Below are 26,570 nucleotides of genomic sequence, written 5' to 3' on the forward strand. Positions count from 1 at the left end.
TTGCAAAGTTGAAGCCATACTGTAGCAACCTATCAAATACCAGGTACTGTGCATGCTTGGCTGCTGGTGTTGAAGTGCTGCTGCTGCTAAGAATTTGTTAGAAACCTGAAAATGGTAATTGCTGCCCCCAAAAAAGGCAGATTGGGAAATATGACTCACGGACACAAGGAATTTAGGAGTTCCCCCTGCCCACAGTGCTCTGCACATGTGTCCTACTCCCAAATACGGTGCAGAAGCTGGTTTGAGTAGAGCACTTGAAATTAAAAAAGTATCCCTTCAAAAGAAGTGCCTTGAAACAGAGACATTGGCAATGGATGACACTCACTTGCTGTAATTCCTGAAAGAGACATTTCTGAGCAAGACTCCTATTTGACTTCTGTCCAAAGCCTCCTCATGACTTCAAATACTGTGGCCTTTAAAATTAAGGGAGCAAAATGGTTTGTGTTTAAATGACTGGTAATGTAAAAGCAGAAAATTCACAAATGAAAGCTAAGGTTTAAATTGTCCTCCTGCTTGTCAATAAAACCAGACCTTTTTTTGAGTCCTGGAGAAAACCAGATCTGTAGAAAATGTTAAGAGATTAAGCTGTAGAGAAACAAGAGAAATTTATAAATAGAAGTGCTACTTTTTCAAGGGTGATGAAACAGCATCTTGATATGTGGTGGTACAAATTCTACTCTCTAAATGCTAAATTTACTTGCAGTACATTTTAATAAAACTGCAACATTCATATTTCAAGGAAACAGCAGAAAAATTTCTCTGGTTATATAAAGAAGTGTCAGATGAGCTTACAGCTCTTTCTCTAACTGTTGTTCTCACAGGCATTCATAGATTCATAGAATGGTTTGGGTTGGAAGAGACCTTGAAGATCACCCACTTCTAACCCATCTGCCACGGGAAGGGTCACCTTCCACTAGCCCAGGTTGCTCAAGGCCTCATCCAACCTCACCTCAAAAACCTCCAGGGAGGGGGCATCCACAACCTCCCTTGGCAACCTGTTCCAGTGCCTCACCACCCTCACTGCAAAGAATTTCTTCCTAATATCCAGTCTAAATCTGCCCTGCTCAAGCTTAAAGCCATTCCCTCTCATCCTATCAAGCGGTACGTGTAAGAAATGTTCCTTTACAAAACATTCCTACTTTCTAAGCAGCAGAAAGGATGCTGTTCTTGGGGCACAGGCACACTTTTCATTTCTTTGGACAAAAAAACCCACCACCAACAAAAAAACCAAAGAGAAAAAATTTCCCAACACCACTTGTTAATTTGAAATACTAAAAATTCCCCCCATATTGAAAGCAGATTGCTCTGAAGAAACACTCATTTTCAAGGTCATAACAGCGCTGGCAAAATTCAGGAAAGTTGTAGTCCAACTTGCTTGTGTTCAGCTGTGTTTACTTAGTCTCAATTTGACAAAAGTCTGCCTCTGATTATACATAGCAGTCATCTGCCCACAGATAAATAGATATTACACAAACGTTTGGAGAGAATGACATTTGGCTACCATTATTTTTGGAATAATTTACTCTGCATCCTGAACTTAAATCACCAAAATGATTCATAATGTTTTTTTGACCCAAGTATTTCCATTAAATAAATAAATTTACCTCTATGACCTCTGGGGACTTTGTATTGCACATGTTAGTGGATTACCAAAAAAAAAGTCATTTTTTTTTCATGTTAATTATTCTTGGGAAAGGTGGAGTCCCACAGAATTCAGAGCAAAGACAGTGGCACAACGGCTGCACTCGCTGCAGCAGGTCAGAGCCCAGCAGCTGAACTAAAAGACCTCACAGTGCTGCTGGAGAGGGGGCTCTAACTCAGCTCCACAAAACTTGCCACCCCATCACAAGCTTCAAGCCCAAGTACACTGCTCCGTTTGCGTGCACCTGCGCTTAAAGGCCACACGAGCAGAAAACCTAACAGCAGTGCCTGAGATACAAATGCGTTTTCTATTTCAAAGGTATTTGTTTCAGATGTAAACTTAATAGTTTTCTGCCTATTATTTGTAGGAGGGAAGATGAATACTCGTTGGATGTCAAAGTGAATTTTCATTTTAGCCTAGGCAGATAGTTGTTTCATGACATTTATAAAATAGCTTGTATTTTAAGGGAGACCTGCAGTATTTCTCTGATGTGGATAGAAGCTCTGTCCAGTTAAAGATATTATTTATCCATAGAACATTTGTGTTACAAATTATCCAGGACTAAACAAGAACTTATGAACAAATTACAGTCCCTACTCCCATTCCTTCTCTGATGCCTCTTCCTAACTCTCTCCCCTGTAAGTCCTTGTCAGTTCCCCAGCATGAACTATGCGGAATCGTGATTCCATGTCAAGCACTGGAAGTACTGAGGGCAATTCAATGTCCATGAGGAGTATTATTATCACTGTAATTTGAAGTGGAAAACGTTTCCAGAGTTCAGTGATAGATAGAATACAATCTAGACCTGACATAGAGTCAGCTAGATTAGTTTCTGTGAAGTTAGCATGCTTTCAAAAATGTCTTTTCAATTAGAATTCCAAAATTAAGAAAGCCTCTGATGCAATAGGAACCATATGTGTTTGACATAGCCAGCTTCTCTATCTTTGACATCAAAATATTCAGTTTAAAGCAAATTAAGGCATTTGTTTACAAAGAACTAGTTTATGTGTTTACAAGGCTAAGCTGGATGTTTTTAGATGGAATGATTATATACTAGTCATTTCCCCTCATTTCCCCTTGTTTCAGGAAGGAATATTACTGTGAAGAAGGAATGTGTTTTCGATGTGGACAGCTGGAGGTACACAAAACAGATTTCTGTCACGTGGAACAAATGCAGCAAATTCCTTCTTTGCAGGCTGTTTCCCTACAGAGATTAAGTATTAGGAGCTCATTACACTGTGATGCAAAGCCCCACTCATTCACGAGTGTGCTAATGATCTGGACCAAAAGAAGAGTTAATTCAGATGGAATCCAGGAAAATGAGGCAGCACAGAAACCTCATCAGAAGTCCAATCACATGACAAAATTCGAGGCATCTCCAACGCCACTGCCTGCCAAAAAAAGAAAGGCTGCTGCAAGAAAAATACTTTCACAGCTTGATATCTGGGTCTTGTGACTGCTATCCAAACAAGGAGTAAAAGTGGTACTATATAATGTGGCAGGGTAAACAGAACCACCCACTCGTCATCGCCAACCGTGGCTTTAATTCTGAAAAATTCTGTTTCTTTAAACAATGATTGGGGGGGCAAAAGAAACAAAACCTTTTGTTGAACTTGAAAATTATATAGATATATACATATACATATATATATATATAAAATCTGATCTGTCATGACATATTTTGGGTTCATATATATCATGAACTATACAGGAAGGTATAATTTGCAATGCTGGATGAAACTATCAGTCCATGCCGGGTGGTGTCCTTTCAAAGTTACTGACTGATGCCCATCTCAGTGAGGAGCACAAAGACATTGCCCTCAACCAACTAGGCAGTAAGCTAAGAAGATCTTCAGCCTGCAACTTACAGATGATGACTCAAAAACTTCTCCAAGAGAATATTTTATCTGAGAAATTTACAGAAAGGATCAGATCTGAGAAAATTTCAAGCTTTTAGGAATGCTGGGTCAAAAGCCTCCATACTTGGCCAAACTGTCTTACAGTAACCTGAAGACTAGTTAAGAGTGTTCAGAACAGATCTTGGTAGGATTCTCCAAAGTCTAGGTTGTGTATGATTAAGCCAAAGTACGAGAAGTTTTCCATTCTTTTGTGTCCAGCTTAGTCAGGGATTGCGGATGCGCCAAGAAACTCGGAAATTAATAACCACACACCCCACACAAACCAACACCACTACCACCACTGTCACCAGAATGAGAACACTTGCCAGTTTCAGACTAAGTTCCTGTTTTTTTCCTATAAGCAACAATTCAGAATAATCTGATTGTAGTCTAACCAAGGTAATACCCTTTCCTGGAGGTGTATTTGTTCATAGCCTGTTTAATATGGAAGAAATTGTCAAGACATAGTAATTAGGTTCAAAGGTGCCTTCCAAAAAGTGGCAATTATCTTGAATGCTCACCTACCCTCATTTCTCAAACACTTTTGTAAAAGAAAATGCCACACTTCTCATTTGAGATTGTGAAAAATGCCAGTACCTCCTATACTTCTCTAATTTATTCTAAACCCCTTCCCCATTACACACCAGATTCCTACTAGTGCTTCCACCATATCTGCTTCCCCAGCATTTTCTCTTCTTACCTTTATCCCTTTGGTCTCTTCCTTCTTCCTTCCCCTCCATTGCTCTCCCCTTTCCTCTTCCTTTTTGCTCTTGTCCTCAATTCTGCATTCCCCTTTCCTTGTCCTCTCCCAGCACTTTCCTCTCTTTACACGTCTTCCAAAAGTTTCTGTCCTTTATTTTCCACCTGTCTTTATTTCCTGGCTGTGAGTTCTCCTTTTTCCCTTCACTCTCCATCCGTTCTTCTATCTTTTGCCTCCTAGAGTTAAAATGATACTCCAGTCATAATCTACCTGAAAAGCGAGGTACATCTTTTAAGTCCATTGTCAGTATTAAAAGGATGGAAAGTGTCTCAAAAAGAGCCAAATGACTATTCCAGCCACTCTTCTGGACAAACAAGTGTAGCTCCCACTGACAGCTGGAGAAGTTCAGTGCCTGAGTCAAGTTATTCCCCATTTACCTCCAGTCCATGTTTGGTGTTAGAGTCCTGCTATAGTAATCCGTCCCCACATCAGGGCACAGAAAGACAGACAGAATTTCGTGCAGTGGCCACAGGGTGTTGGTGATGAGAAAAACAACTCAGGTAATGTAAGTCTTCTCTTCACTCTTAACTGAGAACAGCACCTACCATAAGCTAAAACTTTACTGAAAATTGAAACAACTAAGGAAGAAGTCTGCATAAATATGGGGATGGTTATGCACCACTTCACCATCTGCGTTCTGCTGGATCTCTAAGGAAATACCAAAACATCACAAGACAAATTTGTTGTGTGACATGTACCATGCAATCGGTATCACAAGTAATGAAAATCTCTGTCTTGGCTTCAAGTGAAGTGGTTTAATATCCTGTGAAAGGACAGAATTAGACCACACAAGTAATTGGGTCAAGAGGATAAAAAGACTAAGAACTATCGACTCCCTGAGCTTCTTGAGATCTGCCCATCAAAACAGTAAACGTCTGCTGTCTAAGGCAAATCATGTTAACAGAAATATACACCAGAAATCATCTTTATGGCCACCACTCCAGAGAAAGTACCAAGGAACACTTGTTTTTTGTCTGTCTTTTTTCCATGGTGAATGTGTTGCCTCTGTAACAGCCTCCAGTCAAAAGCCCAGCTCCCCTCTCCAGCTGGTGCTATCTTGGCAAGCTAGAGCAGTCTATGCACAGCCTAATCCAACTTGCACACCCCATCTTTCAAAATTCTATTTTCCTTGTCTCACTCTCTTTATATTGCTTCTGGAGATTTTTTGGTGTATGTCTTTGCTGCTGCTCCCTTCCCACCCTTACTGCTCTCCAACTGCTTGCTGGGCAGGCACAGCAATTCCATGTAAGGAATGCAGGGAAGAGAAGCATTCCTTGATTCTTCTGTGCACAGTAAGTTGCACGACATTTGATCATAGACAGAGATTAAGTCATTCATGAATAGGGCCCAAAGGGAGGAACAACTCCAGAAAAACAACCCTCCTCGCTGGTAGCAAAGCATCCAGGACTCCACAGTCATTACCGCCGCACTTGCAGCTCCTAGCTGATCTGGCAAAGGGAGGAATCCAACTGCTGGCCTCCGTGGTTTCAATAAAATGTATCTACAGCAGCTTGGATCAATGTTTCAAAATGTTCCACGTTATTTTAGTCCAAGGACAGGCTTTTAAAATTGAAAGAAAACTTTGGCTTTAATTACAGATTAAAAGTGAAAGTTGTTTAAAAAGAATGCATCTTCTAAGAAGAACAGTAATAGAGATGATTTAAAATGTAACTCCTTCTGCTGTCTCCCAGCATGTGACAAGTCTCCTTGTAAAAATGTAAAACAAAAGTTTGAAAGTGATTCATTTGTGGACAATATTTAGGGTGCTTCTGCCTTGCTGTCATGGGTCTTTGGCATAGCTCAGGTTTTTTCCTACATTTATACTTTTAAGCTAAAATAAGTGTCAGATTTTGACGCACAACGCAACAGCCAAAAAAGAACCACAACTGTAACTTCTGCTTCCTTTTACCCTAAATTTTGTTACTACATATGTGTGATGCAGCAAATGTCACCACCCTCTATATAAATGCAAAGGGTTTATTCCAGATCAGCTAAGAGCAACATGATCCCAAAGTGGTTAGGTGCTACAATGGAGAAGCTGCTGCACTTGGGATGATTCTCAGCAACAATTGCCCATCTGAAAATCGTTAGTGCATAGCAGTGGATTTTCCACATGTTCATATGCTGGACGAGCAGGTTGCCCTTGAAGTATGGTTCCCTGGGGGAAGAAGGAAAACCCAGAGAAAAGTATTCTATTGTCAGATCACGGTTTTGCTAGAGCCAGACAAAAATATGGTCAAGCATTCACTTGGCTGCTCTGCTGGCAAAACGATAGGGTACCGAAATGGAGACAGCTAATGAGGAAGGCAAAGAATGAAGCTCAGGAAGAAGATGATCCTTTAAGAAGTGCAGATATTATTTTCCTTTAAAAAATCAGAAAGGGGGTTAAGCATGAAAATGTCATGATTTTCAGATTAGTGGCCTTTACTTTTATAAGGCCAAAATGTTAAGAAGGTGCAGTATTGCCCCAGTAAATTATCTCATCTTGTAATTCAGCTGTGTTTGAAGCACCAATGACCAACTATTGAAGGAGCCTAAATATAAAAAGGGTATGACTATAACTAGGCAGTATTTGATATTTAATGCCCCATTAATTGATAATTTGGCTTGAAGGAGGAAAAAAAAAATTGGCAAAAGGGAATGGAATTCTTTAGCTCCTTGTTTTACTTAAGAAAAATTCCCAAAGGGTTTCACTTAAACAAAGAACTTTAGTTTTCCACTGGAAAGACAAAAAGAAAATCTTAGTCTAGCATATCCTGCCACATGCTTTAACTACACAGTAAAAGAGTATGTACTTGGATCCCAGGCACATTTCAAAAGGGTAGTATTTATTAGCTGCTCTCTTGCCAAGTTCCACTATTATAATTTTACTATAACTAAGGTATATTTTTACTAACTAAATTATATTTAGGTCTTTAGTTTAAGCATTTAAAGGTCTCGGAGTGTCACGTATGGATGATATATAGGAATCTGTTGATTTGCTCCTTCCTCCTCTCCTCTCCAAACAGTTATCTGTGATCTCATGGCATTTGGCCTTCCTAAACCCATAATCCAGCTGTAAACATATGCAGGGGGCAAGCGAGCAACATCTTCAGGTGGCACAGAGCTTGCCAAGGATGCAGAGAAGCCCTGTTCTAGATCACCCACAACACACCCATGCTTTGTACCCCAAGGGGCAGGTACAAGCCCCCTTCTCCCCACTATCCACTTCAGACACCAACTTTGCAGCTCCAACTCTCTGCTGCCCTTCACTCAGCTCATCCAGACCTGGCATTTTGCTGAGATCTCCTGTTCCCAGCTGGGGCTGCAGACTGGCTTTTTGTATGCAGCAGGTGTTGTGTGGTGGGTCACAGGCTCTCTACAGGCCAGAGTGGGAAGCAGCCAGTGACTCATGCCAAGTTTGCCCCAGCCCCTATCTTACACTCTCTGCAGAGAGCATGAAGCTGCTGCCTGAAGGCTGTTAGGATAGGATGGAAAGAGGATGCAGACACGAGGCAGAAGAGGGTTTTGCTATGCTCATATTGGGCTGGATGTCGCCACTGGTCTGGACAGGGAAGGGTGGCTCTGAGCAGCCAAGATGCCTGTAGAGAAATGACAGAGGTTCCAAAACCTCAGCAAGTGCAGCAATATTGTGGTGCTGAACATATCCTTTATTTTTCCTATTTTGTACAAGGAATGAAGGAAGAGCAGTGTCCAAATATGAGCAATTACATTCTCTGGGTGTCACAATCTTTGATCTGTGAGCAAAGATCCCACTGAAAGCAGCTGGAGTTCACCAAATGAAGTTTGGAAAGCTTTGCAAACATATGAACACTCTGTCAAATCATTCAGTGTGCTTTGAAGCCAAAATGCTCAAAAACTAGACCAGATCTTATCACATTGGATTTTTTTGCCTTGTCCATCATAAAGCCTTCCAAAGGCTTAATTTTAAAATGTAACTGAGTTCCATCAGTTATCAGGTAAGGCTAAGGATGCTTTCTAGTCAAACACCAGGTGAAATTATTGGCTCCTTTTGAATAAAAAGGCAGAGAATCAGGGATGTGAACCCGTGAGTTGAATGAAGAACAGAGGACTGAGAAGTATTAATGATCCTTTCTCTATACTGATCTACATACCGCAAATGTAACAAACAAACTAATACCTGCAGCCAGGAAAAATTATTAGTGCTCATTGTCTCATTAGATGAGGAGTAAAGATGGCATCAGAAATGCTGGGAGACTGCTGGGAGGTTTTCCTGCCATTTTTATTAATGTTAAACAAGCACTGGGGTTTTGTTTGTTTGGGTTTTTTTTTTTTTTTTGCTTTAATTTAGCCAGCAAAAAGAAGGCCTTTGCATAAAACAAAGGAGCACTGGGATCAAGGCCTGCAGGTCAGCTTCATCTTGTCTGCTGATTTCTGTGACTAGGATTTTGTGCTTTTCTGGGCAAGCTGAAGTAAGCACCTGAGTGAAGTATAGAATTTGGAAGGGAGATACCTCTTAATTTATGGATAATATGGTAGGGAGCCTCTTTTATCTTTGCAAAGTTCACTGCCATGCTGAACTACTGCACAGGTCTGAGTTGAAGGAGGAAGCACAGCAAATGGCAAAGCAGAAGGCTTGAATTCCATAGACACCATCATCACTGAGGAAATACATGTGAGCATGTATGTATATGAAAGTTTGTATGGGTTACAAGCATTATTAGTGCCTCTGCACCTGGCCGGAGCACGACAGCTTTTCTGGGTTCTCCTCACTTCAAAAAGTGTCTCTGAACATCCAGGACTACTGGGACGCAATAATTAGGAAGCCCATAACAATTGCAATTCTGATACTACTGACAGGGAAGAGATAAAGGAACAAAGGCCACTGCCTTCTGGAAGAAGCTCCTATTTGAAGATGATCCAGGGGACAGGAATTAGCGAGGCAATACCCAACAGTTACAGCAGTTAAACAACATGAGAGGGAGAAAAGCAGGACAACGAATTTAGTGTCTGTGTAATGGGCAATGCACCACCCCTCCTGTGCAAAGCTGCCATAAATAGTCCCAAGGAGACTGTTTAATTTGCACACCAGCTCCAGGACCTGCTGCCCAAGCAGCCATCAGTCCAGACTCCCCATGGCTTAGTCCACAACAGGGCAAAGCCAGACCGTGTTCCTTGGGGTGGGAAGAGCAATTAGAAGAGCAGGGACCTGGGATCAAAGTCTCCCTGCAGTCAACGACTGAGACAAATTCTTCAGCACACCAAGATCTCATTAAAACTGCCCACAGTGTCTAGCCCACAAAGTACATCTAGTGCAAGGAGAGCAATCCTGCTGCTGTTTTGCAATGCATTACAAAATACCTTGGCTAGCAGAAAGAATTTTAGTCAATTCGCTCCTGAAGCGCCAGGTCGTGAAGAGCCTTCATTTTTCCAGCAAACTGGATTTAAGCTGACAAATAGTAACTGAGAGGAGAAAAAAAAAAAAAGGCAGAGAAAAAAAAAAAAAGGCAAGGCTGACAAAGTAAAGGGGAGATGGAGAAACCAACAACATTTAACTTGGTCTTCGACGGTGTAAATCTGTCAATACCCACAAATGACCACAAGGCCACATGCCAGTTTTCACTCTGAGATACCGTAACTAAGACATTTGGCTGGTACCTCACCTTGGAAAGAAAGTTTTTACATTTAGAAATGTAAAACACTGTAACATTTAAGGAATTTTGGCTACAGCCCACTAGCCAGCCTCCCTCCAGCTTCAGCTGAGGGATTATTTTGAATGTTGCTCTGCTTTTCACGCATCTGTTGCCTAAATCAATGTGGAGGCATGAGGGAGGGACTGAAAATTGGCCCTAGACGTAGTGGTATATTTTAGTGTCATAACTGAGAGTCTTGGCAACCCCTTTTAACTTGAAATGTCAGTGCCATACCAAATGATCTGGTCATCATAACCTCAGCTTCTGGCCATCAGTGAAAGAACAGAGATAGAGTCTCCAACATCAGGTTTCAAGGCCACTGTGAAGAATTAAGGAAAACACATTTCATGGCTCGTTGGAATTCCGCTTTACCTATTTTTGTGTTTTTCTTTTCAGCTGTTCCAGCTCTAGCTGTTTATCTGATCTTTCTGTTTGAACTGTTTTTACTTTTTCCAGATTTTCTACAATGCAGTTTACGTCTCCAACTTACTTTCCTGCTTTAAATTGCTGTTCCTTTTGGGGATTTTTTTTGTAGCTCACATAAAACTCCTGTTACACAAGCTTTCTGCATGCTTTGACTGCTTAGGACATACTTCTAACAGATCTGAAGTGGCTGATGACAATTTAATGCCATAAAGCATAAAAGACCTCAGTCTTTAGCAATCACTGATAACTTCCACACCTACACCTTATATCTCATATCCAAATTTTTTAATTTGGAGCGGATTAAACTGAACCCAATTCTGCTTTTTTTGGTTCTGGATAATTGGAAGTTGAATTTTAAACATGGAGATGAAGGATGGCTTTCCTGGAACAGGTGTCTTCGGAACATTCCCCTTCCTTCATGGAGATGGCAAAAAATCTCACACACAGACCATACCCACAGGTTCCCCACACTTTCTGAATGCCAGGTAAAAAGTCATCCACAACCAGCACTAGTCCACGTAGAGATCCCTTCAATGCACTCCTCAAATTGAGCCAAAATGCTCCTGAAAGCCTCTCTGTGAATACACATGGAAGAGCACCACAACTGCTTTCATCATTATGTTTCTGGTATTCACATTATGGACAAATGACCTAAAAAAATTCAGTTAAACACATAAAGGAGTTCTTTTAAGTTGCAGAATGACTTTCAAAAACCACAAACCTGCAAGAGGAAATAGGATTTGCTGGATCAGATAAGATTACTAGTTTATCTGGTCAGGTACTGTTAGTGTGTAGCTTTTTAGAGGAAAAAAATAAATTAAAAACTGAGGAAGTGGTGGTGAATAAAACTAATTTTGCATTTCAAGACTGAATCATTTTTTAAGAGATTTTAAAAAGAATGCAAACAAAAATCCCACTCAAAAGAAAACAATCTGGTCTTTTGCTTTCCTTATTTTTTTTTCCCCCCTCTATAATGATCAGCAGATAAATTCTGCTGTTTGCAGCAGTGTGAATTCAATTTTTTGTTCTACCTAGAAGCGATCAAAGCCTACTCTGCAGCAGGACCCTGCAGGGATCTAAGCATTCGCCAGCCACATCAGAGTATTGCCAGGGTAAGGAAAATGATTGTGCATGTAAGCAAATGCAGAATAAAGCAAGACACTCTTTTTATTTACAGCTGTCTGGCTGAATACAAACAAGTTGCTTTTCACTAGTCTGACCACGGGCAGGAAATATTTCAAACTTCAGGTCTACAGAGAGAAGCTCACAGTTTTATTCAGCAGTCATCACGCTCCAAATTTACAAGCCTAACTCGGATGGTTATTACTGGGATGTACCTGCTTAAATCCTTTCCACAGATGGAAGAACGAACACTGCCCATGCCAAGTTGCAGTCTGGATTGAATTTTTACAGCTGGGTCATAAATTTGCAGATTAAAAAGGTTCTAATGGAAACACAGGTATAGCTCTAACTACAGCAACATGACCAGCAGCACTGCAAAACTGTGCAGGGGACAATCCCTGCTAGAAGCAGAATTTACCAGAACATTACCCAAAGTTGTGTTATTTCTCCCCAGCAGCGGAAGGAGGCTGGGACATGCAGGAACCCCATGCCAGGTATGAAGTTTCAATTGAGATGTTTTTCCAGAAAGAAGTTAAAATTTTATGGGTTTGCCTTTCTTTTAAATTTACTGCTCCAGAATGTGGAAAGTCCAGCCCTTGTTCCCCACCTGCTACTACCCTGTCCTGCCTGTGCCTGACTTTCCTGCACCTTGTCCCCTCCTGGTCACACTTTGCTTTGTGTGTTAATACGTGTCACTGAAGACAGTAGTTACTCGTGAAGGAGATGACAGATTTTGTATGTACAAGTAATTCACCAGGTAAAAAGAAAAGTTTTTGCCCCTGTAATTTCTCTTTCTTTGCCTTGCAGCTACTGAAGGCAAATAAAGGGCACAGGCAGCTGCAGAGCCACATGGGCTCTGAGGAGCAGACTGGGCACATTTCAGTGTCTTGCTTGCAATCCAGCACTGGGGAGATCTGCCTCCAGCCACAGCTTTGCATTCTAAGTGATATATACAAGTGTGTGATTTCAAAGCCACTCCTGACAGGGTGACAACACACATTTCTGCTTTGCAAACACTCCTGTGTTTTGTTATTTTTCTCTCTTTCACATTTAAAATTGTGCTGTATTTTTCATGTTTATTGGCCAACATTCCCTCCTTGGCACAAACAGCTGATAATTACACTTTGCTGCTAGGTTTCCCAGGTAGGGGAGAGAGCAGACATACCTTCCTTTGTGCCTATAGGAGTGTATCAGGGGAAAGCCATAGTGTCTGTAGTGGCAGAGTCCCTATGTACAGCAAGGCAGAACAGGGCAGCCAGGCTACAGCAACGACCTACCGGATGCAAACTGGTGCTCTGCTCAATGTTGAACCACTTCTGGCTGTTGCACCAGAGCTTTCTGCTGCTCCCCCAGCTGCTTCATTTCCCCATTAGCTTGTCCTCTGATCTCCCTCTGCCCTCCTCATTCAGGTAGTGCTTTCTTTTGCACTCACAGTGGCAGTGGCTGTAGCTGGCCAGTGTTTGCAGGGCTGAAGATGCCCTGGGTTAGTGTAGAAACCAGGCCAGCTGACATGCTGGAAGGCAGCGCAGAACCCTGACGTTTCTGCTTTAAGAGAAATGCACAGAAATTTGGCTACTGGAGAAAATCCTGCTCAGGCAGTGGAAGGAGAGAAGGAATCACAGCTATGCCACTAAATCAGTTTTCCCAAGCTGTAGTTTCACACACTCTTTACATACTCCTTAAATTAACTGCTAATTTTCTTACTAATTTCCCTATTATATTCATTACTAGCCACGCACTCTACAGCTAAAACTGGAAAAGAGTCTGATTTATGATCATGTGCTTTTCCATGCACATAATTTCCTGAAACATTCACATTTGGGTTGGCCCCAGGTTTTAAGACCAAGCATAATTCTAAAGACATTTAGAACAATGGGGATAAATATTTCTTTCTCTGAGCAAACACCTTCGCTGAATGAATGAGGCCTGAGGCTTGCCAGGGAACAGCCTTTGCTTAGGCCTGGAGCATTAGCAAACTCTAAAGAAGAGCATTAAAATATATAGTTGTTAGGAAGCAGTGACAGCACCATACATTTTTCCTGCTGTGTCTGAGAGAGGTCTTGAGCAAGCACAGGGGTCTACTGCTTTTTTGGCTATTGCTGCAAATATTTGCATTAGGGAAATGTTAATGATCTCAGAGAAACAGAGGTGAACTGCTGTAGCGGCCCAGGCAGCAGCAACCTGAGGCCATGGAAATGTGGCTGATCCTCTGATTTATTTATTTTTTGTCAAATGCAGTCATCTTTTCCATTTCTAATTATTCATACAAGAACATCACATTCCCAATGATGATAAAGCTGTCAGGAGTCCCGAGATGTGCTGCCCTGAAGCAAGCTGAGTTGAAGAAAAAACTCAGCAGCCAAACAACTGGCTCGAGTGAGCTTTTACTGAAATATGTGGAAAATCTGTTGTGACATCAACAGAAGCAAAATCAGCAGAGGTGCACACCCACCTCCCCTCCTCAATGGGGTCTCCACAATAATTACAGCCAAATTATATCCACAAACTTGTTGCTATAAGAATTCTGACCTGACAGAGCCCTACTTCCAGAATCTGTAATATTTTGGATTTGAAAAGAAAAAAAAAACACAAAACACAAACAACCCCCCCACAAAATAAACCAGCCTAGAGAATTCACAGCAATTGACATCCAAAACCAAACATGCATAGTGGTTGAATCCAGCACACAAGAGAAAAACAATATTCTCTTTTCCCACAAACCTGACCACTAAAAACAGGGAGTTGAGAGAAATGGCTCAGAGAAAGGCTAATGCCAACAGGAGTGATGCTTCAGCCCCTGGCTGGGCTGGCTCCAGACAAAGCTAACTCCTGACCATTGGCAGTCCCTGGGTGCCTAGGCTTTTGTCAGAATGCTCTGCCCTCAGCACCATCAATGCTCCCAGCCCACCCAGCACTCTCCCTCCATTTCTCCACCTGAGAGAGGTTGAAACTGATACCTTTCCACAGAAAAGATTCAGTTCTGATAGAGCACTGCTTTCAGGGTCATGTGGAAATAATCCCCTCGCAGCTCCCATAGTGAGAAACTGACAAACTACAGGGAATTTAAAGGCAGCTTATTCGATTTGTGCTGTTCAAACTGAAAGAAATGCAAAAAGTGAACAACTGACTTAACGAGCAGGGAGCGGGCAGGAGCTTTAAAATTCTCAAGTTTGGGCTATCACATCTGGTGTATTAAACCTGACAGTGTCCCTGTAGAACAGCCTGCTTCTTTTTAATCTTTCTTTAGAAAACCCAACAGAACAGCCAGTTAAACACAATCCTCCCCTCCATTTTCAACTCCATGCTATTCCAGTGTTGACGAATCGGGTCGTGTAATAATAAAATTCCTGCAAGAAATATGATCTTAACTGGGTAACCTTGACATTGCAGTTATGCTGCTGTGTGCCTTTAATACTGTACTTGACATTCCCTTTTTCCATTTCACTTCTGGACAACATTAGGATCTGCAACAAGGACCTCCTTCAGCACTCCCAGGTTCCCATTTATTTTAAAGCATCCCCAAGGTCTCCAGCACCATTTAGACCAAACTTTGCGAAAGTCCCTGGTACTAGCGGTTTTTTTGCAGGTCCCTCGAGTTGTTTCTGAAAACAGGTTCCATTGTGTTCATATTATGCTTTTAAATTTTATAGCTCATTTTTAAATTACATGTTAATTTCTAAAAATGTTAAATTGCGAGAAAAGTTGGCAAGGACCACACAAAAGCACAGCGCTGTTCTGCAGCTCCCATGTGTCTCTCCACAGTACTTATGAGCATAGCTGCAGCCTTATATTTAAGGGCTCTGTACGACTGTGGGCCTGATCCTGCAGCGTGCTGAGGGTCTCAGAGTGTGCTGCAATATGCACACGAGGATCATTCTCCATAAATCACAGACTTTGCAGGATCTAAATGAAAGTAAGGAAGGTGAGGAGAAAGAAAAAGGGAGTAGTGTGAGAACATCAAAACCAGAGCACAGTCCTGAGTATAAATGTCTAAAAATAGAGATCAAACATCTTCAAAAATCAATCAGTCATTCAAGAGGGTTTTTTTTAAAGCCACCCTCCTTTCCAGGCCTGCAAGTCTCTAGTTTCATCACTATTTTTACTTGTTCTGGCTTTTCTACTGTGCTAAGTAACATATAAGGTGAAATCAATGAAAACCTGCCTAACAGAAAGAAGTTAGAAAACTCCCTGTCCTGCCATTTCACCTCTCCTTCTCTCATTTTCGTTTTTGCTTGCGTTCACCAAATGCAGCTCACCAGCCAGCGATATCCCAGAAAGTTGGGATTTTTCATTTCCTTCTGCTGTAACGATGCAGAACGTTTTGTTCCCACAGGTGACTGACAAAAGGGTACTCACAGAGCTCTGCAGCGTGATTACAGAAAACCTCAGCATTTTAGTGATCTGTAAACCAAAGACTGCCGCTGCCGCTTTAGATTTACGTCTAGCCTCACTATAAACATTATTAGATCTTTTCCTTATAGATTTCTGGAGTGCTTGCTGCAGTTGGACTGTTGTTCCTGCGTGAGTTTGTACAACAAACAGATAGGCAAGTCTGGTTTGAGTTATTCCTGTCACACAGCGCACCTCCTGTGAATGACAGCATGCCAAGGAGTTAATGAAAACTTGTTCTCCAACACTGACTTTTAACTAAACAAAAACATTGAAGCGAGCCTTCCAGTGGTCAGCTGAAGACACATATTTGACCAATTATATACATTTATACACTACGCTTGCCCTAGAATTGATCGGAGCTGAAATTTCTGCCCTAACTGAGCACACAGGCCTGTGTCAAGCTGTATACACGAGCAGATCAGCTTACGACACAAACGCTTCCATACGTGGCTGCACACTGCCCCAGCCGCTCCCTTCTGCCTGCTCCGGCCGGCCGCCCGCGGCAGCTCCCGGGCACACGCCGCCGGAGTGGGACAAGCGGCCAGGAAGGCAGCAGTGTGGGCACCGTGGCTGTGAGGGACCTGGGTGGCGCCGTGCTGCTCCCACTCCGGCACTGGAGCCGCTTCCCAGGGGCTGCACCACGCGTGCAGGGTGCACAGCGCAGCCGCTCTCCGGCCCCTGAGGTATAACGCCTGTCCTTGATCTCTGCATGCGATTTCCCAGTCGCATGAGGCTGCAGCAGCAGCGTATGGGCCTGTGTTTATAAGCACGTTAATTACTGAAACGGGAATCTCTACAACCCCTTTTCCTTATAAACTTTAAACTGCAACTTCTTGTCTTTGTCACTGGACACTGCACTCGTACCCCGTTAATTTGGCACGGGCCACCCTGACCCCAGGCACTGGACAAGTCACTCTGAGCACACTGATGTACCTGAGATAAGGGTTTGGCCCGTAACATGAACCAGATGCGGTGAGTAAGCTTTCTACTCACAATCTGCTATGAAAAGCTGCTTGTCCAGGGAGGCACAATGAAGAATTAGCTTCAACACCAGTGACTGCCTGCTCTGAGTAGCACAGCAACCCGGCCAAATGTGTCTCAAAACCAAAACGTCAATGCTGCACAAAATGCTTTCCTAAGTTAAAACACCTAGGGACTTCACCATTCTGTTTCAGTCTCTCTGTGTTAGAAATTAGATGCTTCACTTAAAAAAAAAAAACCAACCTGCAGTGGGGAGCCCCTTACAAGTGTTGCTATCACACCTGAAAATACACTTGTTGCTTTCAGGAAGGTCTGAGGGGTACAGCCAGCCACGTCCTGTGACTTTGCTTAACCACACACATTGCAGTTATTCTTGAGAACGCAGATGCAGTACTGCTGTACAACTGCACTGAGAGCTGCCACCCCAGATATTCAAATTACAAAGAAAAGACACACACACACAAAATCCCTATTTACCTCTTCCTAGCTAACAACCATTTTAGTACGTTCATCTATTTGTAAGCAGATTTCATGATTGTATGGTAACTAGAAAATATCTTTGTTCATGAAGGGCTCCATTCCTGTACATTAGAACATCACCAGAAAACCATTAATGAGACTCTAACCTTGTAGCCGAAAAAAGCCTGTTTGTACCTATTATTTCCTGAATGTGTGCACATGTAGGAAGGATACAAATTTTTTTTGTATATGTGTGTACCATATAATACAGGGTGTGCACATAGTCTCTTTTTTATCATCAGGCTACTGCTTGTCTGCTTTGGAAGTGTGAAAAGAATAAAACTGTATCCTGAGAGCTGCTGGGGTGTTCTCATCAAAGACCACAGCCCTTCAAAATGTTAACAAAGCTATTTAAGAACTGATTTAAAAACGACCTCAAGAGGAGTTCCAGGAATGTCATTTATGAACTTTAAAGACAAATGTACTAGTTTTCAGTCTTTCCAGCCCAGCTTGTGAATTCAGTTACAGCATGCCTGTTTCAACCTTCTCATTAAAGACCATATTTTTGGTGCAGCTTGAAAACTTGGCAAGAACAACTTAATCCAGTAGCAAATTTATGACAATTTTTAAAAAGTCATTGTGTCCATTTTTAAGCTATGATATAAAAGTACAGAAAAACAGAAGTTTACATAGCTGAGCTGCTGCATCTGTTCTTGAGTAGCTTTTCACTTAAAAATAAAACTTGGCAGACAGAAGACCCATAATGTGGACCAAATGCATTTGGTATGTTGAAAACCAAACACCTCCCTACTTGCCCCACTCCTCCCCCCCCAAAAGCTAAATTAACAGAGTTAATTATGAAACTTATTCATCATGCATGTACTATTCTTGCTCCCTTTGAGATCCTGTTTCTCAACAGGGGCCCCACTTCCCAGCTGCTCATCTATGACAACCTACATGTACCAGTGTCCTCCTGCCCCCACCAGCATCTTGAAATCCTTGCAGTCCCTCCACCAGGACAACAAAACCAAGCCAAACCAAACCAAACAAATCAAAACCACAAACAAACAAACAAAATCCCGTGAAATAGATCAGGAAAGAGAGTGCAAAAGCTGCAAACCCGAGAGGCTACAAAAGCAAGGGACACATGAAGCTCCCTGCCAGAGAAGCCAAAGGGAACCCAGTACAAGATCTAAATTTGTATTAACTGTAGTGCAAAGTCCTCCAGTACTTTCAGCAATATTCATCCATCTCAAAAGTGATGTTGCCTGCAGGGTGGTCCTTGGCAGAATAAACTTCCAAGAAAGGCTCTAACACAACATGAAGGGCTGCTGCAATGGGTGGAAACCTTGAGACACTGGTGAAGACTCCAGAGCCTGGGATGCGAAACTTCATTTTTTTCCAGAGATAAGCCTTTGCCTTATGTCTCCAAAGAAATATAGAAGCAGCTTCACAAGAGGAGCCTTCCAGCAGTCCTTGTCCCACAGAGACCTGAGTAAGTCCTGATCTTTCCCTGATTTACAGAAATTTATTGGCATGAATCAGGCAGTCCCATGTGCCTACCTCTGGTAAACCAGCAGATGGTATAAATCATGCTTTTATGTTTTTATTGATAAGATTAAAATAATAAGTTACATGCAATCTTTTTAAAAAACCCATTAAGACAAGATATTTAAAGGTCAAGTCTGAGGCCCTTTAACTCAGTGCACTGTCTGAAGAGCAGTGCAGAAACTGATGTAAACTAACCCATGTATTCCTAAGAGAAGCATGAGCACCAAGGGGCCACCCACCAGAGAAGGCACTCTGAGACAGAAAAGATGCTGTGCAGCAGGGGAAAGTGTTCACAGGCACTCACGGGAAGGCATGTAGCTCATTAAAGTGCCCCAAACAGCTACCTAGAAATTTTAAAGCCCTTTTCTTTCTCTCAGCAGGGGTCATGCAATACTTCAGTCCACCTCTGGTCCCTGACCATAATGCTGAAGATTTTTCTCCTTCTTTAGGCTTGTTTAGTGCTGATAATCTGTGTCATTTCATAAATTGGCCCCATAGCTCCATTCAAAAAGCAAACCAATTTCATTAGCCATCAGCAACTGCATTTAACTGCAACACTACAGGTAGAACTCCTCCCATGACTGAAAGGCTGGAGAAAGGCTGTCCATAAGAAAGCATGGACAGGAGTGATTTACCCTCATGCAAAAGGATGGATAGGGAGTTACGGACTCTCCATATGAGAGCAGGGACAAGGGTTCGTCACTCTCATGAGTGAAGGCACGATCACAAGACATTTCAGGTGACACCATCCACCAAAGCTGGCTGTTTTAGGAATGATGCAGAAAGGATCCCTTACCTGTCCGGTAGACAAAATTGCCTTCTGTCTCTGATGATGATGGGGACACCAGCTCTTCCTCAAATTCATTGGAACTAAATGAACCAGAGTGATTCCTTTGCCTTGTTTTTTCCATCATAGCTGCATTAGTAGCCATGACATGTCTCAATGAGTCATTCAGGTAACGATTCAATAAGCTGCTTTTGTATTTGGGGGGTGACACGTAATCCTCATTGGCACTTGTTTCTGGTCTCACTCCTGTTTTTATTACTGAATTTTCAGTTTTAATCACAGTGTGATGAACTGGTTTGTTATATCCCCCTTCATTCATATGGTTTCTTGGAGGATTTTCTCCATCTGGAAACAAAAGAACAAAGACACAGTAATACATTAAACACCTAATGTTTAACAAGAGACTTTCTCTACAGGTCCTAAATTGCTACAAATGTAACTAAACCGAGAAAATAACTTTAGATTTCAGCATTAGGCAGTGATTTTTCATTTGCTTCTGTTCAAACATTGGTTGTAGTTGTTCCCAGGATTCTCAGATGTTCCAGCTATTCCAAATTAACTAACTGTAGGAAACAGTCTCTGAGTCTAATTTCTTCATGAGCAACACAAGGCAGGTAGAAAAATACCCTGTTAACTGTCCCAAATCAATGATAAGCATTTAAAAAGCTGTCTGAACAAGCTGAATTCTTACTATCATAACTTGAAATTTGGCTCTCCCCAATAGTACAAAACATTTAAGTCTACTTGCTGCAGCCCAGGAAATGAAGAGTCAAGAGATTTCTCATTTCCTTAAGTCAACAAATATAATTTTTTTAGCTTTCAGACAGACTAAAGGAACAGGCTTGTAGAACCCAATGAACTACCAATTACACTTCCAGTAACAATATTACATGAAACAGGCAAATAGCACGCAACCAGCCTGCGATTCCAATTAACCTACACAATCCCACTTCGCAAGGCTGAGTAATAGCTGGGAGCTAAAAAAAGGTCACCTAATTCACAAAAAGCAAAGGAGGATCCACTGAGGGCGTTTAGTGAGAAATCAGAGCTCATAGGGTATCTGATGCTTCCTAAATATATTTGTAAGTGGTTTGAAACTGATAAAAAGAGCACGAACAAACCTTCAGAGCATGAGTCATCGCTGCTCACGCTGAGTCGTTCAGCATTTCCTTGAACATACTTGTTGTACAGTTTTATTCGTAAAGCCCAGCTAAGATCTGGTTGCCTGACAGTGTTCTTCAGCCGACGTCTTGCATTGGCAAACCAGTTTGATACCTGCATACAAATTAACGCATTAGCTTCCCTTCAAAGTGATGCGGAGAAACAAATCTAACCCACAGAGTTTTGGTGACTTTTATGTATGCCCCAAGAAAGTGACAAACAATGGAAATGGGAACAGGAGTCCGTGAAACTATCACTGAGCCGAGCAAGAACCTCAGACAAGAAGGCAGGTTCAGGCTTTCCACCCTTCACAAGTATTAGCAAACTTCTTATCAACAAGGTTTTATTTAAAGTGTCCCAAAATACTCATTTTATAGTAGTTTGGGGTGGGGTTTTTTGTTTGTTTGTTTTAATTGTTCTATTTTAAAGGTAGTGCCCTGAACTTGCAATATGAACCTTTGGGGTGTCACTAACCTTCTAAATTAAAACAGCTTAATATTCAGTAATTTGCCTTTGACATTTATGTAGGCTGCAGTTAGGCTGTTGAGTGAGAAAAAGCCATTCTGAATTTGGTTATATAAAAGCTCAAATTGTCCCTCGTGCTTTTTCAGTACTCTGACAAGCAGTGGGTATCAGGAAAGTCCTACACAGATACATCTTGGAGTCATTGCAAAACTCAACCATTTGCTTTGCAGAGCAGTAGCTTATATGAACTCACTCTGTTTTGGAAATGAAAAAAAATTAATAATCCAAACCAGTGAAAATGTTTAGTAGTCACCTTGTGTGGAATCTGTTTTCTTTCTCAGCTGCGGAGCACTTTTCAGACTTTGACATTTGCATGCATCCTTCTAACATACAGGGTCACCCGAAAGTCAGGCTCAAACAGAAGGATTTCACAGTGCCTTAGACACCAAAGGAGCAAAAGGGCATGGTATAGTCTTCTGTGCCAGCAGTGCTAATCAAATCACCAATGGGACACGCGTACTTGCAGTGGCTTTGTGTGAAAACACACCTGAGAAAATGCTGCCCGTGGTTTAACTTAAAAATATATATAACATAGGAAATACTGATACTGACAGAGCGACCTTACCATAACCTCACTATGAGCAAGAGTAGAGGAAAGCTACCTACACTGTAACAATATTTGTTTAATGATAAATCAGGTCTTAAAAATGCTATCTGCTCCTTGCAGGAGTAATTATATTTTGACAGGCCCGGTGCAAGAAGGAGGCAGAGCAGCAATACTTGCACAAGAGAATGTAAAGAATGTTGGGAGTCTGTAGCCCTAGTCACATCTTAGGGTTGTGAAAGTGCACACAGAGGAAGCCAGAGACTACTGCAGTCATATTCTGACCTGGGAAGTATCATGCCAGTTCATTTATGTCAATCTAAGAAGCAAGTTAACACATGTTTTATCAATACATGCTACCCCACCTACCAAAGAGCCAAACTGTAGGCTTCAGTGTTGGATTTTGGCCCTAGTTTTGCCATTTGTCTTTTGTAGCTAAGGTTGCATAAAGCACTAATTACTCTGAATCAACAATCAATCTAGGGTGATTAGGAGAAAAAACAAACCACAACTATCTGCATAAAGGAAAAACAAAACTGCAGTTCAGAGTCCCATCTAGAACTCAGCAGCAGCACCTTAAGCCTGTCACTTTGATTTTACTTAAAACCATGTTTACATAAAACAGGGTTCCACCAAAAATACACTGAGCCCTGGATCAGCACTCAGATGCCAAACACGTAACTTCACAAACCATGTAGTTTACTCTGACAGGTTAGAAGACCAAAACTGTATCTGGCAGAGAGGAGTAAGTAATTTTCATTCTCTTCCAGGGCTACCTACTTATATTCATCATATTGTCACAGCAATCATTACAGTAAACCAGAAAGGGTGGGCTGGAATCCATCCACTTTCTAACACTGTTAACAAACTGTCTCCAGACTGCTCAGCTGAAGCAGCAGTCACCTGCCTGCTGCATGATTTACTAGAACTCTGAAATCAAGTACATAGTGATAGAGATGGATCAATCCAGGGTTCCACTGACTATCACAGCAGTTATTGCAACATCTTACAAAACTGACAGCTTTCTAACCTCTTACGAGAAAGATTTCATTATGCTCCATTTCATTACATATTGAAATATTTCATCAGTGAAGTGCCATGTACATAAAAGAAAGACAGGGTAGTATTAGTGTGACTCATACATAAAAGCAATTAAATATAGCAGGAGTGATTTTTTGCATGATACTCTTGGTTTATTTTTGGCTCATTCTTCCCATGCCAACGCTTTGCTTCCTATCAATATGAAAAGATGAGTCATATTTTAAGTCTTCTGCTATGAGAGGGGGAAATAGTAGTATTTGATCATTATGAAAGAATCTGAAGTCAGCATTTACAAGAGAAGCTTTCTGCTAAAGCACCAAGCAGCAAACTCACTCCAGAGACTCTTATCCCAAATGCAATTACAACAAGGCCCATTAAAGCTGAAGGGAAGTTAGGCAAATCCACTTAAGAGATTTTTAGGTATCTCTGGGTGGTCTTCTGCTCTTGAGCACTGATGTATGTTACTAGAAAAATCCTGAATCTAAGACGTGAAGGGATTTTACATCTCTCCCACTCTTCAGTCTTGGACAACCTCAAGATGTATGGACTGTGGAAACTGCATGGCTACAGGCTGTACAAGACAGCTCACCCTGACCTCCAGCCACCACCTGGGTTATTACAGGTTATTATGGCTTCTTTAAGGCCAAGGACAGTTTTGTCACTCATTTCAGCCAGCCCCAAATATTACCTGGTGCACCTATATGGTCTTTAAAAAGTCACATGCCTACTGCTGTAGGTCCCACTCATTACAAGTGCCTGTTTGCAACACACTTACTTAGGCTGCTACGAAAAGAAACAAATAGAACTGCCAAAAGCCATCCATCCTTTGCCCTGGTCCCAAGTTACACTACTGTGACATCCAAAAATAATGAAAAAAAGAACAAAATAATGATTTACATACAAGCCAATGGGGAAATCGTAGTCTCAGATAGCTCCCAAAGAACTAAGTATCTTGAAAAAATGCATGGTGAAACTCACTAGTCTTATAAAGTAACAATCATGTCATTCTGCATGAAATAAAAAGAGGAGAGTAGTAATAGTTGTGCCTTCCAGCACTCATATTTTACAGCAGTTCAGCCATTCTCAAAGAGCATCAGGTACTTGTATCAGCATCATGAAATATTGACCCTCTGACGTTACTTCTGCAGAGACTCTTCAATTTTACTGTAATTTGCTCTGTCTCACTGCTTAAAAGTGGCCAAAGTTTCAGAAAGGAAACAGAAATCAAGTGCTGCTTCTCCTCCAGTAATGCAGATACGTCTTTATGAATCTGAATACTATTCAACCTGTGGCAGCACATGAGCAATATATTAATTTAAGTATTGCAAAAAAGTCTCCCAAACCATACAGCCATTCAGATTTCTTTCTGGATGGAATATGCAGCCATTTTTCTTCCTCATTTCACATGAACATCTAAACTAAAATTTAAAATAAAATAAATCAAGCACTGTGGTAATAATATAACTGAAAATGTAGCATATGAATAGGACAAGTGATTGGATTCTGAATTACTCTAATTGGAGTAAAACATAAAAAGACTTTTCAAACTACTTTACTTTTTTGGTTTCCTGCTTTGGCAGCTGGGGAAGTAGAAAAGTTTGGGCTGTTGGACTGAAAGCTGCACTCACATTTGTCTTGAGGACTCCTGAAGACCTCATTGGTTTGCCCAGGAATAGTTCCACGCAGAATCTGCCCCAGGTTTTGCTATTACTTATTAAGAAATAAGATGATTTACAATTCCTGCAAAGTTCTACCTCCTTGAAAGAGTCTGACTTTCCTTCTGCAGTGCTGTTGGACATGCAGCTGGAATAGGCCCACTGCTGTCCCATCAGTGTGCTCAGGAACATGGGGTTAGGCCGAAGTACTAGTGAAGCAGAATAAATTAATTTACAATCAGGCAACTGGGTGATAGAAAAACTAATGAAAACAAAATTGTGGAAGAGCTGAAATATAGATATTGGCCTAGTAACAGTAGAAAACTGTTGGATGGGCTGGATGTTCACCTCCTTGCCTCACTGAAGGATTGGGTTTAGCTATGCCTCAGTCCTGCAAAAGCTCCTTTGGACAGATGGTTCACACTGGAATAAGATTCATGAGATGAAAGAAAAGCACATGGAAAAGAGCTACAGCTACATTATCAATATTGCTGCGACCAACATCACCTTTCAGACACCTGCTGAAGCTGATGACCTTTTCCACGGTTAGCCGTGAGGTGGAAACCAAAAAACCCCAACCATTCATTCCCTAACTGGCATTCTGGCAGAAACTCAAAGGGCTTCCAAGAACAAGATGTCAGCACACAAGTGATACTGGGAAGAGGGAACATCAGCAAACAGCCTCCACAGGAGAGGAATGCTGTAGGAGCAAGTGTACATTCCCATCAAGAGCAAACACCATGAGACAGCACCAAGAAATGGAAGAAGAGTAGGAAATAGGAGACAGGTCAGCAAACGTGAAGGCATTGAACCCAGAGAAAACATCATACACCAACTGTCTAATAATGTCTGGATTAGAAAAGCAATCACAGGAGACCCTGGTTGATGATTCTGCAAACAAAGTGCCCCTCCTGGGACAGAAGTAAAGATTTCCAAGAGATACCAAAGTCTAGTCCCAAGCCTGTTCTTGGTTATACCACTCAGATGAAAGAGCACAACCTTTGAAGAAACTGTTTCAGAGGTACCCAGTGTGACTGACTTCACAGCCTGGCACTTTCTCTCCCAGTCTCAGAGAACAAGAATTTTGATCTGGATTACAGTCTTTTTTATTTTTTTTTTTTCTGGGCATCCAGAAAGTAGATGTGAGGTGTGTGCTGTTTTGTTCTTTCAGGCTCAGGAATTATTGCTGTTGCCAGACATATGTATTTACCTCTCATACAGATGCTATCACATTCCTGGATTAAAAGAGCACTGCACCCAAATGATGGAAGAAACATCTGGGGTTTCTTTCTGATGGTGTACTTCTAAATGAAGATAGATGTGCTGGTTTTGCACAGCTCTTTCAAATCTTACTACACAGAACTAAGGCTGCTCAAAGTCAGCTTCAGCATAAATGCCCTCGAATCAGTGTGGTCTAACAGAGATAAATGTATTCCTCCATGATTCTTTTAAATTTTATTCTACACCTTAGGCAGATTGTAAAACTCCATGAAGCAGCAACCATGGCTCACTTGACACTTTTACAGAGACTAACAGCATTTCCCCATCGAGCTTTATCAAAGCTGCCACGAGAGAAATACTACCGAAAAAACCCGCCCAATTTCCCCCTTGTCTATTTGCTCCAAGGCATTTACAAAAGAACTCCCTAAGATGTCGTTAATGTGAAAGTCTCCCAACATAGGTTCTGGGTGCATGTTTTAAATCTCATGTAAAAATACAAGCATATTCTAAAAGCTGTAATCCAATGAACTACTCCTATTGCATTGTGGCACTGAATGGACAGTGTTTGTGTGATCCTATTTTTAAAAGTCTGAGCAAAGCTTTCATGAGCATTTTTTAAAGGCAAGAGAAGTTGTTTTAACTGTCTCTTCCAGTTATAACTGGCATTTTCTGAGACATGAATATTATTTTTGTCAAAGCTATAATGTTTTTTCTAGTGCAATAGTTTCACAGTGAGGTACTAGAGTGTAAA

The 26,570-nt window shown here is 41.5% G+C and overlaps 1 protein-coding gene across 4 annotated transcripts in view; it reads right to left on the bottom strand.

Moving 5' to 3' along the window:
* The window catches only part of MKX (mohawk homeobox), a 46,369-nt gene that overhangs the window by 16,076 nt on the left and 3,723 nt on the right, over window positions 1-26,570 (bottom strand). For all 4 annotated transcript variants that reach the window (XM_054171413.1, XM_054171414.1, XM_009898571.2 and 1 more), the window contains 2 exons: window positions 20,794-20,947; window positions 19,682-20,017 (listed from right to left, as the gene is read on the bottom strand). In XM_054171413.1, the coding sequence (XP_054027388.1) occupies window positions 19,682-20,017; window positions 20,794-20,947 (490 nt within the window). The remainder of the gene's footprint in view (window positions 1-19,681; window positions 20,018-20,793; window positions 20,948-26,570) is intronic.

The sequence above is a fragment of the Dryobates pubescens genome, chromosome 21 (assembly GCF_014839835.1).
Source record: "Dryobates pubescens isolate bDryPub1 chromosome 21, bDryPub1.pri, whole genome shotgun sequence".
NCBI lineage: Eukaryota > Metazoa > Chordata > Aves > Piciformes > Picidae > Dryobates > Dryobates pubescens.